General features: G+C 37.9%; 1 protein-coding gene across 1 annotated transcript in view; it reads right to left on the bottom strand.

Moving 5' to 3' along the window:
* The window catches only part of MMP16 (matrix metallopeptidase 16), a gene marked incomplete at both ends in the record, with an annotated part of 181,791 nt that extends 168,725 nt beyond the window's left edge, over nucleotides 1–13,066 (bottom strand). The window contains one exon of the mRNA XM_084281518.1: nucleotides 12,935–13,066. Coding sequence (XP_084137644.1) covers nucleotides 12,935–13,066 — 132 coding nt within the window. The remainder of the gene's footprint in view (nucleotides 1–12,934) is intronic.
* Between the last annotated feature and the right edge of the window lie 2,736 nt (nucleotides 13,067–15,802).

The raw sequence follows: 15,802 nt of genomic DNA on the forward strand, positions 1-15,802 counted from the left end.
ATGAGATTATTCACAAAGGAACTAAAATACTGTTTTTTCTCTAAGTGAGCCTGTCAGTGCAAAACAATAGAGTAGAGCTAAATATTACAAAGGAAGCTCTTCTGTAATAGAAGATTGCAGATATAATCACTCTTCTTCCCCAAGTGCAGACCTGAAAATCAACAGTAGATCTATTCTCCCTTCAATTACATGATAGCAGAAACCTCAGTCAAATAGTACATCTGGTAGTATATTCAGGTATTTGCAAATCTGGATTTACAAAGAAGTAAATAAGCAAACATATAAACATAAAATGGCCATTAATCCTCTTATTCTGATCAAGTTGTTTTCACAGTTCTGAAGATCTAAAGCAAGTAGTGTAAATAAATCAATGAAATTACATACCTGACTATGATGATATCTAAACTCTAGCATTAACACTGAAATGTAAATTTTTGTTGAATTAATCCATGTTACTTTACTGTATAGTACTTGAAAACTGCTAATTATTCTTGAGAATACATGGCTCCTACCCAGAGAAATTATTAAAATGTCATTTTCATTTTTATCTTCTTGGGGATTGTCTATCAGACCACAGACATTTAGCAAGCTTATACTTCTAAAATATATTTTTTAATTACTTACTCTTCATAAAAATGCTTAACATTCTGTTCTCTCTCCTTAAGGGCATCAGATAGCTGTTTTCAAGTTTGTATGTTTAGGAAAGAAAAACAGCCTTTAAAATCACTTAGGGTAAGGCATCAAATAACTCTTGTGAGTATTGTATTTATAAAACAGGGCAAAAATATACTGTCTAAGTTAGATAATATGTTGTACACTGACTTAAACAGGCCCAGGCCTGGTCTCATTAAGGTTAAAGGCAAAACTGCCTTGATGTCAGTAGAAAAATGTTGTGTTCCTTATATCCCTAACTAAATATTTAAAATACATGAAATCTAAATGTGTATGAAATAGTGCCTTCTTGCATTAAGGGATAAATCTGTGTAATAATGTGTAGAGCATCAGAGCGACAGGATGAAAATCATACCACCATAACAGAGTTCTGTTCTTTGGCTTTGCCAGAAATACTAGTGTCTAGTGTGATCTATGATGATCTACATTATCCAGGGAATGACAAATATGTCACTGGACTTCTAGGATGGTCATGATTTTCTAGAATGTTATCTAAAGCCCAAACAAGATAGGCCACAGGGGCTAAACACCAAATGGACAAATTTAATGAAACCTACCATTGCAGAGGGAAGGGATTCAACACCAAATTAAGACATCTGAATACCAATGTCTACACGGGGGAGCCTCATAGATACAGGTGTCTTGACACACTCCATGACTTAAACTCTGCAATAGGATTCGAGTACCTAAACAGAAGTGTCTAGTGCTACCTGAGATGACCTAGGACACACAGCCTGACTTCCAGCTGCTAATCTGAAAAAACAAAGCTTCCATAGATATTACATTACTTCTGCCAGCTTTATGCATATTTCACCCTTGTGCTCCTTAAATGGTGCTAGATGCCTATATGTAAGCAAGTAAATCATGCTGCTAGTCAATACTAACAATGGAATCCAGAAAAAGATTCAGGTCATTCTGATGTTGACATTAAATGGCTGATTAGCTGAATTATTCTCTCTGCTTCATTGATTTCCGGGAGCAGATTGTTATTAATACACAGGAAACATACATAAAACACATTTGAACACCTAAATGTAAGTATTGTTGTCTCAAACTGAATCCCTTTTCCAGTCTAACCCAGAGGACAGCCTTGCTGCTTGCACACTGGCTAGAAAATGTATCTCATACAAATAATCCTGCACAAATCTCAGCATCAGGATGTATGTTAGCAAACCAATCCAACCTTCCCACATAACACATTTTGAGATTTTTTTTGGCAAATGTTACAAAATATGCAGAGCATGGACATTATGATAGCTCACATGCACAAGTGTCACAAACATCTTTAAGTTTGTGTTTGTGAATATACTAATGACATGACGTGTGAACTCAAAAAAAAAAAAAAGAAACAAAATGATTTCTTCACAGGTTGTTGTATCTAGATATCTATAAAACTCCTACTAATATCCAGTTTTATTCTTCAGGTGGTAATACTTAAATACAACAATGCACAATACTTACAGAATCATAGACTGGTTTTGATTGGACCTTTAAATCCCATCTAATTCCAACCCCTGCCATGGTCAAGGACAACTCCCCCCACCAGACTGCATTGCCTAAAGCCCCATCCAGCCTGGCCTTGAGCACCTCCAGGGATGGGGCATCCACAGCTTCTCTGGGCAACCTGTGTCAGTGCCTCACCACCCTCTGAGTGAAGGATTTCTCCCTAAAATGTAATCTAAACCTAGTCTCTTTTAGTTTAAATCCATTTCCCTTTGTCTTATCCCTACACCCCCTGACAAAGAGTCACTCCCCAGCTTACCCATAGCCCCCTTTAGGTACTAGAAGGCCACTATAAAATCTCCCCGGAGCCTTCTTTTCTCCAAGCTGAACAACCCGAAGTAGCTCAGCCTGTCTTCATAGGAGAGGTGTTCAAAAACATCACAAACTATTCTAGCCCTTCTGACACAGTGATAGCAATTCACACAAAACTGCATATATTTTTAAATCAGGTACTGTTAGTCTATTTCAGCTGCACTACAGATTTCAAACGAAGTGATAATTTAAATAAAGCCTTTGTTTCTCGCTGCTCCTCCTGTTGTTTTGTTGTTGCTGTGTTTTTTGTTTTTGATTTTTTTTTTTTTTTGTAAAGTCAAAGAAATGCACAGAATTACCAGTCAGTGCATATCATCTATTCTCATACACAGATGCTCTCACTTTGGCTTGCAGAACAGACATCACTTCTATCAGAAACTGCTTAACTGGAGACAACTTTGAACTATTGTTGCCGCCAAAGGAAAAGTCTACTGAAAAGAATTCTTCCACTGTAGTTTTCCATAATGTACATTTAGCAGTTTGTTTGTTTGTTTTTTTCAAGTCCAATTTTGGAAGTTCCGCCACTGTGGATTTTAAAGTTTGACTTTACAAAATGCCAGAAAACATACAATAGCAAGCAATCTAGCGCACTGGCAGAGAAATAGACTCTTAACAAGTCTTTCTCATCTCTTCTATCTATGATTCTATGGTTCAATAATGACTGATGACTTTCCCTGGCTGCAGGCAATGTCCTGTAAAGAGACAAGCTGAGGATGCTGAGGAAAGTACCTTGGCAGGAAAGTGTGTGTGTGTGTGGTGTGTGTGTGTGTGTGTGTGGGGGGGGGGGGAGTTCGAGGGAAGGGGGAAGAAAAGAAAAGAAGAAAAGTAGAACAAAAGGAAGACTATAAGGTACAGGAACCTTGAAGAAAAAGATTCAGTTTCCAATTCTATAGTATTTAACATGTCAGCACAGCAAAGCTCTTATTCTCCCAGTGCCTCATTCTTTGCTTTTTTTTTTTTTTTTTTTTAATAAGCAGTGGTATGTGAGCTGCATATCTGCCTATTAGTGGTGTATAATAAAAACATTAATACCTGGAGCAGTGAAAAGTCAATCCTTTATTTCAACTCATGGAAATCCACAAATATTCAAACAAACAAAGAAAAAGGCTAGATACTGTGATAACAAGGCAACATGTCTGTGAAACAATTCACTTTATTTAATAAGTGAATTTGTTTAAAAATAGAATACTTTAATTTTGCATTGTGAAACACACAGATTGATCTGAAATACATTTTATTTGATAAGACTTTTACACTGAAAGATATTTTGAAGCAAACTACTTGTTTTTGTATTTGGGTATCAAAAAATTATCATATTCAAACTTTCATCCTGAAAGAAAATGTCATACTCTGTATCTTCAATCATTTTCTAACATCCTTCATGTAATCCTACTGACAGTATTTTCTATCTAGCTTTGGTACATATATTAAAAAAATACAAACAAACAAAAAGAAATAAAACAGTGTTTGAAATGTTATTACTGACATGTTTTTCATTTCTTCTGCTCTGGTATTTGTTTCTTGAATATATTCATCACTTCATTATTACACAGATGACCTAAGTGAAATGCTGTATTTATTTATATATATATATATATATTTATTATTTTATTTATTTATTTATTTATTTCCTACTATTTTTTACATGACAAAAAAGGGAAACAGTTCAGAGACAAATGAATGATCTAGAAACATTCATGGCTCTTTAGCATCATTTCATTTCTATTGTTCTTGACATGTATTGGAAAAGGCAGCAAATACTCCTCAATTAGTCCAATCTACATTTGTGAAAGCTCAGTTAAGGATATGACAGCTCTGTTATCACTATTGATAGCTCTGCTATCAATATGAAGACTCATTATGAAACCAGACACATGAACCAGATCTCCAGCCCCCCAGCACATTGCTTCAATCACTTACATCACCTCATTTTTCCTACATACCCGAAAATACATGAAACAAAGAGACACCTTTCCAAAGCTGACATACTGTGTAAGTAAGGAAGGACAGAGGTATTAGAAGCCAGAATTTGTTAATTATTTAAATTAATTAATGAAAATAGAAAAATGGAATGCAGTTCTTTTTTTTATGATATACGTAGAGCTAATAAGAGGAAAAACAAAACAACAAAAAAAACCCTCTCACTTGCCAAAATCAAAATCATGCTGTACATTTAGCAATATAAATCTATTACTGCTAGTAATAATAATAAATTTTATTGTGAGGAAGACAGATCATTTATTTTGTTTGCAATTAAATATATCACTACAATTCCAAGCAGCATGTAAACCACGGCATGTAGACAAACACAATCTGGCAGTTGCTCTGAGAAGACAGTGGGTCAAAGTAATTTCCTAGAAGAACATCACACAACCAAAGTCTGAGGTAAGAAAAAAATATGACAGGATCACCACCTTCAGATCCGGATGCGGTACAAGAAAGAAGCAATTTCCTCTTTGCTACACTTCATAAAAATCTATTGAGACATTTAAAGGAAGCATACTTCTTCCCATTGAAAGGGTTGCTTTTTCTTTTGTTTTGCTATCTACTTTTTAAATAAATTGATGATTTTCCCTCTGCCATTGAGTTGGTAATTTTCTGAAAAGGAAGTTTCCCCCTTGCCAACCTGCATATCACACTTGTAAGTGGAGATGTGATTACAGGTTAGCAAAAATGAAGAGGACCAATGGAATAAAACTGCTTCTCTACAAGATCATGAGGAAAAAATATAATAAAAAATAGATTCTGAGGTTAGCATTTCTTTTATAATTACCTATCCAATTACTAAACCAGCTCAATTGCTTCTGAAAATATGCTGAACATCATCTTCGTTTACTATAGCCATGTCACATAAGTGGGAAAAACTGATGAAAATCCACATAGGTTTGTCTTACAGCAAGCACCTTGTCCCCCATAAGCACAGCTTGGTATGAGTAGTACGAGGGAGTCAATACAGTTAGAAGCTTAAAGTGGAGGGTATCAGTCCTAGGGGGGCATTCCAACTCAGTTCTCCAATAAGGAAGCAAAGCCACTTGCAGACCAAGAGGTAGCAATAGAGAGACAAATCTACTTTCACCCTGGCCCTAGAGTGACAGATGCCCTTTTAAGACCTATCTATAAGGAATTTGTCTCAGTATTGCTCTTGATATACAGAGACATCCTCTCTGAGCAATCCATAGCACATCTGTTATTTCTGCACTGCTACTCCACACAAGGGTCACTCACAATACAATCCCTACAATCCCTAAAGAACTAATAAAAAAGGCAAAATATTTCTCATCCAACAGTCAAGACAATTGTCAAATCATATATTTTATGAACGTGTTTCCATACATTGTAACAAAATCGGCTATTTTCTCCCGAAAGCATCAAGTGACTTTAGTGTTCTACAGAAGTTCTCGGGCTCATTGCTTCAGCTGCACATCTTCTGTTGCAGCAGTTTTTAAACCCTGAATTTTAAAACCCTTTTCAAATACCGGGTTCAAGCCTTAGCACTTGAGATTGGATTGCCTATGGCTAAGCAGTGGAATCAACAGGAGAAGTTTCGTCATACCCTGAAGCCTTGATCTTGAAATTAACAGGTGATTTTAAACATGACGAAAACACCTGAACAAGACCCTAAGTCAATTATGTGTTGTAATACCTAAAGGTGTGCTAGGACTATTATAATCACTGCTGAAGTGCAGGCAATTCCACAGCTGGGATAAACCAGCTTTTAACAAATAAACATTGTACCAGCAGTTTCAGTTAACAAGTAAAACTACAGAAATATTCTTTTTCTATTTCTGTAATTTCTGTCAATTTTAACTCGACACAGAAATAAGTTGTTACCACTTAATTGCTCTTACTGTACAGCGAAGATGCTTATAATGAATGACAATAAGCAGGAACATGAATGAACAGTTGCCAAGCAACCAATAAATAAAGGTTCCAAATAGCATGACCTCTCTTTAAAAGATAAAGCTCTAATCATAATTATTTTTCAAATCCATTTCTGTGCCAAGTAAAATCATGTTTGCAGCACTAATCCTGGTCTTCCTCATACAAAATTAAACTAAATCTGTCATTTGACATATCACAGTTAGCAAAGTGAACAGACTCAACCTGCTCCTTCAAACTACAGTCAATTGCGTGGTTTAAGGACAGCAAACAGGTTAGACAATAAACTGAAATCTGAAACAGGCAGGTAACAAGCATTACACAATTTAATAAAGGTCATTTTAAAAAGTTACATCTCAGCTTTAAGGATCATCAAAAAGCATCAACACAAAGTCTTCCACAATCATACAGTAAAGTAGAAGGATGAGATAGACTTTAAAACACTGACAACAGATGCAGTTTAAAATGTTTAAAATCCATATAATACTGCATTCTATCTTTATAAACTCTTACAATTCAGTCTTGCTGAGTGCATAAGGAGAGCTGAGATGCCTAGAGCAAGCACTGACCTTTTAGATGGATTCAAATAAAACTGACAAAGAGCAACATAAATCTTAAACCAGTTAAAGAAGATGGTATATCCACTCTGAAGAAACAATGAATGGTTATGCAGGAGCATTATTCTACTGCAGGATGCCTTCTGAATAATGGAAGGGGAGAGAGCTTGGGATTGTTCAGGCTTTTTTTGCTGAGCTAATAAATTGTGTATTTATTTTAGTAAGATCTTTTCAGAAAACATTAGGAATACATGTTTTGGCAGGTTTCTCTTGCACTAAATAAGGTGATTACATAAATCTCTTTGTTTAACTATTTTATTTCTTTTCTTTAGTGGAATTGAGAACAACTAATAGCTCTCAATTAGATCTCAAAATAGCTGTGATGCTCCATCACTAAGTAGTCAGAAATATGCAATAGAAAAATAAAGATGAAATAGAACTATAAACAAATCTGTCCTGCATCTAAGGTCTAAAACACTATGTCAGTGGTGAACTCTTCAGAACTGGGACCATTTTTTTCAATCTGTATTTGAACAAAATAAGAGGCAAAAAAAATCTAGAAGGTTATCTGAAACATTTTAAACAACATAATCTCATGCTACACAGTAGAAAATTGATCTACTGTAATTTTTGTAAAAAGGAATTGTTTTAATTATAGCAGAGAATATACTTTACTGACTAGTAATTTCCACATACATTTATTTTATAATATTAAATGAGAGCCTATTTGTCATGTAGTAGGTATTTGCCTACTGTAACAGAAACGAGTTCTGTTGCCTATTAGGCATAAAACTTTCTGAACATTAGTTTCCTTATCTGTTCATCAGAAACCCTTACAGAAGGTTTTCTTTGCATCTGTATTTCCTCAATAATCAAATAGGAAATATCCCATATTATATCTATATTTTTATTGAATAATATTTCTCCATCTAGCCACCTCCATCACCGGATCCAAGCCTCCTAATCCTCTCCAGCCTCCTAATAATTTCATCTTGAACTTCTTGTTTTCACAAAGAGACAGTTCATTTAGTAGATATGTTATCCAAGGGCAAGATTGAGAATTTGAACAACTGAGAATCAGGCGTACTATCTGCACCTAAAAACAATGAAGATGACCCTGTAAATTCTTTTTAGGACACACAGCACTATTTACATCAAAAACACTTTAATTGCTTCTCTTTAATTCTCTCTGAGCTTGAATTTTAACAAGGTAGAAAAGTAAAGTTTTGTGCTTGCAAACCTGCTAAGCAAGCCCACTGGCTGACAAGTGTGTAAAGGTGATATTGGAAGAATGTTTCCCTCCCAAATGTTTATTCCCTTTCAATTGCCAGCTGAAGAATTAAACTGGACTGCTTTCAAGCTTAAATGACCCAGAGCCCATGAAAGAAAAGGTCCTAGATTACCACTGGACAGGAGATGGATGCTAGTTATAAACTTTATTAACAATGAAAACAATGTGGTTCTTAGGCACTTATAGCCATGGAGGAAATTGATAGTATTTTCTTGAAGTTTTGATTCTACTGTATTTTGTTCCACAATAAGAAATTTAACTGTCACACATCTGAAAATGGGAGGAGATAAAAGACTGTATTGTTTTAAAGAGCTGCTCACACTAAAATAAGATTCATTTTAAGACCTTCCCTAGGGATTCAAGTCTATAAATTTAGCATTAGAATAAAGAAACTAGAGTGTAACTGCCTGCTTGAGGAGAGAGATGATGAAGCATGCTTTGTTTCTCGTGCTTCCCACATCTCAGATACAGTGAATGAAACCAGGTGGGAACCTAAAAGCAGTTCTTTCCTTAACAGGCTTTATGCACATACCCAGCTGATGCGGTTACTCACAGGAATAAGAATATCCAGTATTAGAATACAAAATTGAATCTTATTCTAGATTCATGATTGACTATCCTGTCTTCTGACCAAGGTGTATTTGTTTAAGTAACCCTTAAATAATGTTGACATTGCTTTCTATTTTTTATATTAAATAAATAGCATTAAATATACACAACTACTATTTAAATATATACATAAATTAATTGATAATATTAGAAGATGAGCTCACAGATTAATACCAGCTCAAACAGTACAATAATATTGGTTTTAGGAAAACATTTAAGTATCTATACAGTCTTACATGAATGATACTCATGAAAGACCATAGATAGACAATCCCAATAAGACATATTATTACTATAGTGAGGAACTTTGAGGGAAAAAAGAAAAGCCTGGCTGGCTCAGAATATCATCCTCTATCAGATTCTGAGAACAAATTATCTTGTGCTTGTTTGTATCAATTTTACTATTTAAATGTGTGTTTAATAACTGTTATTCCATTATCTATTTCACTGATGGGCGTTTTCCTCTATTATTGTATGGAAATAATTTAAAATAGTAGAAAGAAAAACCTACATCATTAGCCATATCCTTCTGTTACTGCAATTGCTTATGGATGTTATAGTTCTGGACCAATAGTTCAACATTGAAAATAGGAAGCTACCAGTATAGTCCTTAGTTGTTCACATGATGTTAAAAGCAATGTTTCACCAAAATACCACTGGTAACCAGTGAACTTGACCATTAATGTTAAAATCTTCCTACACATACCAGTATGTGAAACTTAAACTTCATCATGACTTCTTCAACTATCAATTCAACTATTCAACCACCTCTCATGCAGCTTTAACACAAAACTCTCATTGCCTCAGAGTGCAAGTGTGCTCCTCCAGAGTCCCATACTCCATGACCTGAATCCTACTCAGCTATGTCTATTAAATACAATACTACATATATGAACACAATTCAGAATTGACAACTCAGGTATCATTGGAAGCTTAAGGACTTCATCCATGTAGATATTTGCTTAGAAGAATTTTACACAGAAGCAATAAAATTACAAAGAAAGAACAGTAATGTTCATATAAGCTTGTAACCTTCATCTGTATGTTTTTCTTTTAAAAGGCAACATTTTATTTAATATCTTTGAGCTACAGTAGTATCTCTTAAGAATTGCTCTGGCTCACAGCCCAACAAACCAGCATTGAAACAAACAAACAAACAATCCAAAAGTGCTACAGAAATGTTTCTTTTCAATTAGGAAAATGAATTAACAGAGGCAGAATAATAAGAGGAAATAAAAGATCTCTGTTTTTAGAGGAAATAAAGGATCTCTGTATTTTATAATGTTCAACAGGTATTATCTGTACTTTATTTAGAAACCGGAAATAATTAAAATCTGCTTTCCAACCATCCTAAGTATCTGTTCAGGGACATTTTATTCAACTAAATATACACTGCTTCTTTCCTGAAACCTGTTTCGTATGTAAATTTGTATTGCCATAAGAATTGTCATATATTCACACAATTTACCATCAAGTACAATTGTATTATGCACTTGTGCTGACATAGAGTGCTGTACAGCACAATACATACACTGCTACTGCCAACACCTTTGCCTCAGATTTCTCATGATTTTAGCCTTTGCTGTTCCCTACAAGAAGAAAGTTGAATTTGCAGTGCTATCCAAATAGCATGAACATGGGAATGGCTGTTCTGGGGCAAAACTCGAGTCTGTCTAGACAGGATCATGTCACAGAGTAGTCAAAAGCAGTGGTTTAGGGAAGAACCTCACATTAGGACAACTCTTGAATACCAGAGAAATTCCCTCAAAACAGATTCTGGCTCCCAGCAATCTGTGGCTCAAAGACTGAAATATGAAAAGAGACTGAGAGAGCTGGCTGGTATATGATGAACTGGGAGGAAGAACTTGAGATGGAATATTTCGAAGAAGGAAATATGTTCCCTCATCACACTACTGCATTTCACCCAGCAGTGTCTCTTGCCACTGGTATTGTCTTTTGCCCTCCAAACGTGTTGTTTTCCATATGGACAAGGTGGCAAAAAGGAAACTGTTTCCCTTCTTTCCTCATAAAACCTCCTTCTGACTGGAGTTGGCCTCCTGTTCCTATTCCACTTGACGAAACCAATCTTTTTCTCCTCCCACACTAGCTCCATCTGCCGCCCGTCTCTCCAGCAGAGCCAGATGCCAGCAAAGCAGACTACTGTGGGAGGAGAAAGTTCTGTTGCTGGAATTTCTTCCCTATACCCTGCAGGGGGCCAGCCTGTGAAGCCTGGAGAGGCTACAGAGAGCAACTTCCTCCCTTCCATGCTGCTTTCCTATGCTCATCCATAAAGAAGGCAGCTGAGGACAGGAGCAAAAGGAGAAAACTTCAACATGCACTATGAAATTGGTGACTTCAATATTTACATAGCAAGATTCACAACAGACTACAGACTACACACTGCATAAACGCATAAGAAGACATGAGTGTTGCCCCAAAGCGCTTACAGTCATACTGAAGTGGAGATGTACATTTGTGATATGAAATGAATGAGAGGGACTAGTGTGCAGATAGCACACTAGGAAAAAAAAAAAAAAAAGGTAGGATGTATGATCAAGAGAGATTTTAATGATGGAGTAAAGACGATACTTTCCAGAGAGAAAGAAGTCAGAGAGGGAAGCTGAGGTTGCGTGTTGCTAAGCAGAAAGGAGGACTGCATGTGGCAAGGGAAACTGCCATCCAAGAGGGAAAGGATAGAATGAAAGCAGACAAGGAAAGAAAATGTGATTTTGGTATGTATGAGGTGATCTTGCATGAGGAAGGATGAGAGAAAGTAAAGGTAAGGACTTGAGACAGAAAAGGAGACAGTTTAGGGATGGAAGACCATCTGCGGGGGTAGTCTTGACATAGACAGGAGCAAGAATGAGTGTCTCTAAGTGAGAACAAGAGCTCACATAAAACAAGCCAGTATACAAATGTGCGAGACGGAGAAAAAGGCAAAGGCTTCATTTCTGTGAGAGAAAGAATTGTGGGAACATGAGATGAAAGAGACAAGGAACGAGTTGAGGGTGGTGCATGGGTGCAGCATAAAGTTTGGAGTGGGGCTGGCAGTACAGAAGAAAGAGAAATCACACCAAGATCTAACAGAAAACTGTTACAGCATATGCGAAGTGGAAAGAGCACAAGCAAATTAGAGAGATGTAATGAGAAGATGAAAAAGAACAGACAGAAAGAGCACGTTGAAAAAGATGAGGAAGAAGGGCTTACAACAGAATGAACAGAGTGACGGGAGGGGGAAAAGGAGGAGAGAATAGTTGCTGTAAAGTCAGTAAAAGCTCATTATTTAATAGGAAGCATTAGCATTATGTAAAAATATATATATATTATAATAATAAATAAATAGAAAACGGGGAGCATACAGAAGAGTGACTGGAAATAGCTGTTCACTGAATTCTTACCGTGGCTACAAACTCTTAGGATTTGCCCCATCTAGGTAACCCTATGTTTTAACCTTCATTTTCACTTAGGAAAAAAAAAAAAAAAAACGTATTTCCTGGTCCTCCACACCCTCTAACTTTTGTGTTGCAGTTGCACCTTTATGCCATTTGTTTCACCGTTTCTAGTGGCAACTCTTTTTGTTAGCTTTAAGTGGGAAAAGGATCTTATTTTGCCAAACACTTCACCACAAAGAAACGCGCCCCACATCCCAAGTTTCCTTCCTCCTGTCCCCACAACACTCTTTCATTCATTCTTCTTTCCAAAAAAATAAAGGAAGAGAGAAGGATCAGAAGAAAAGGGTGGGGGTAACCTCAGCTATACAGTAATATCTTAGGTCCACGGTATTCAGAGAGCCTTCCCCGAGCTGTAGTGCCCAGCGCCGGGCCAGGGGCTGTCCGCCTGTCCCGGGGGGGCCGAGGGGGCACGGGCAGCGCTCCAGAGCCCGGCACCGAGCCTGGAGCTGCCGCCGGCAGCGGGATCGCCCTCGGAAACGCAGCCATCAGGGAGAGGAGCTAGCTGCCGGCTGCTGGAAAGAAACCGCCACCGACCTGGCTGCTTGATGACATGGCTGGCTGGGGGGGGGGGTCGATTTTATTTAGGGGATGTGGAAAAGGGAAGGGGGAAGCAGGAGCGGAGGGAGCACACGCTCGCACACGCATACGGCTGAGCTTACCTCCACATTGAAATACTGCTCCGCTTTGCACATTGTAGCACATAAAATCCAAAGGAAGGTTTGCAAGAAAAACACCCTGGACCGAGACACGAAATCCAACCGGCTTCCAGTGCTGAATGCGAGTACGATCATAGTGAACTGTGCTTCAACGGATGGAAGATCTCTCTCTCTCTCTCTCTCTCTCCCCCTCTCTCTCTCTCTGTTCCTTAAACAAATACACAAACAAACCAGCCCCCTCCCCGGGTCGGTGAAGAGCCCGTAGCGCAGGTTCACCCACAGCAGGGGAGGAGGTGGAGAAGGAGGAGGAGGAGGAGAAGGAAGGGGCACTTGGCAGCTCCGGCAGCAGGCTCAGCTATCGCTCATCCTCCCCGCCAGTCCCGTACGGGGGGAATGTGGCGTCCGAGTGCCGCCGCAGCTCCGGCACGACTCCCCTCTGCCCGGCAGCAGCAGCAGCAGCCGCCTCCCCGTGTCCTCCTCCTCCTCCTCCTCCTCCCCCTCCTTCTCTTCAGCCTCCTCCCCTCCCTCCGTCCGTCCGTCCCTCCCTCCTCCTCCTCAGCCTCCTCCCCCTCCGCCTCCGCCTCCTAACGGGGATGGCTTGGCTCCGCTCCCTGCCTCTCTCCTCTCTCCCCACTTCTCGCCCCCCTCCTCATACCAAATCTACGCAGCCCCGCCCGCCTCCCGGCAGCCACCTTGAAGGCGACGGCCCCGCCGCGCTCCGTCCCTCGCCCCCCCGCCGCCGCCGGCCCGGCTCTTCCATCCCTTTATTTTTTTCGCTTCTGCCGGGGAAGGGGCCCGCAGCGTCCCCAGTGCCTCCTGCCTCCCTGCCGCCCCCCTGCGGGCCGCGGGGGGAGAGGTGGAGGGGTCGCTGGGGTGCCCTCGGGTGACCGGGGATGGATGCAGAACCACCGCGGGGAAAGTTCCCCGAATGATGTAGTTCGCGGTGATGTAAGCAAGTCAGTAATAAATAAATAAAAATAAAAGTGTATTTTTATTTTCAAAATCCATTTGAATATGCTCAGATGTACGGTCATATTATTGGGGGGAAAAATGCCTTCCGATTTAGGCACATAAGCAATTATTGTGATTTTATGTTAAAAAGATCGTTTTATGAAGCTGTTTGATGTTTTAGCAGAGCTGCCCAGTCAAAGGTGGAGCAACCCATGACATCAGTGAGACAAGCTGTTGCGGTAATGCATCTTGTTCAGATATGTACTGAAAAACAACAACAAAAACACAGGAAGAAAAAGAGTAATTTAGAAGATTCCAAGATATGAAAACTTACAATATGCTTAGTTATCAAAAAAGATGCACTAGATCAGGATATGCAACAGACTGGAAATAGAAGACATCCCTGACAGACAAGTCTACTTTATTGGGTAGTTGAGGTCAATGACCAGAATTAAAACTCATGCTGTTTAGACATACAGAGTTTTGATAACACTTAGTAGCAGAATGTAGGAATAAGGCAGGTTCTCCATCTTTTGATATCTTAAAAATAAGGCAGTTATCTCTGAAGATGTCATGTTCTGCCTAACCAAAAGTTTTGCAATTTAGCAGAATTGCTATTGTGATACACTTTTTTTTTATTTTCTTTCCTTTTTTTTTTTTTTTTCTTTTTAACATTAACTACTTGATCTAAAAGGCATTTTCTCTTTTTCAAATTATTAGTGATGTGGATGATGGAATCATGAAATATAGAGCTGGAAGCAAGCTAGAAGGACTTGCTGGCACTTTGGTGTCATCAGAAGTCAAAATGACATAAATAACAAATTAATGTATTGAAACCATAGCAAGAAACTTAATACTGACAAATGCAAATTACATTTGGGAAGAAAAATCAAAAAGTATGACACCAGTAAAACAACAACAGCACATCAGAAAAGAATCTGAGCAATGTAATGGATCTTAAAGTAAATATGAGTCAGCAACAGTTAAAAAAAAAAAAAAAAAAGACAACCTCATTGTACAGTGTGTTAATAACTGTCCTTTATTTCTGATAGGACAGATGATTTTTCTGCTAGGGACTGGTGGAGCCAGGAGCCAAGAGTGTTTAGTCTCAAACTAGAGAGAGTCCAGAAGAAAATAATACTAAAACATTTAGAATGTAAGACATGGAAAATTTGAAATAAACACCATTTCTTTAGTCTGAGAAGGCCTAGGGGAAATAGTATGGAAAATTTTCTTTGTATGGAAAATGTTGCTGTGAAAAGGACAAAAATACTCTTTCTGTCTTCAGGATGAAGGAAAAATGTATCAACTAAATTATTTAGAAAATTTAGATTTAATGTTAGATGAAAACATTATAAATTTATTTCTAAATTTATTTATTTTTATTGCTAATTTTTCTTTTCTAGATTTATTCTTCCTAAAATATAAAGGTAGTAATATTGGGAACTAGATACCTAGGGGGAGTGTGGAATATCTTTCATATGGAGGTTTGATAAGCAATAATATTATAGCTATACCTTCCGTTTTCAGTATAATGGATTGGAATATGTGATCTCATCTTTTTTTTTTTGGGGGGGGGAAGGGTGCTCTTATATTAGTAGTTTCATTCATTTTATTATTCTATGAATTAGTAACTGGTTATTACTCAGATATTACTTTGTGAACTAACAACTGATAATTCATTACTCTATGTAACTGTTGGAAAAGTAACTGTTGGAAAAGAAGCACTTATCCTGTGCTTTTTGTTTTTCCTCTTCTTCTAAGGAACCTTCTTTTTATCTGTGCTCTCAGAAAGTGCTAGCTCTGTTTTTGTTGGTGTATTTTGTAACGTCCGCCATTAATGTAATACCTGGAAATGGATACATAAATCATAGAATCATAGAATGGCTTGGATTGGAAGGGACCATCTACTTCCAAACT

The sequence above is a fragment of the Netta rufina genome (genome assembly GCF_964035555.1).
Source record: "Netta rufina genome assembly, chromosome: 2".
Lineage (NCBI taxonomy): Eukaryota > Metazoa > Chordata > Aves > Anseriformes > Anatidae > Netta > Netta rufina.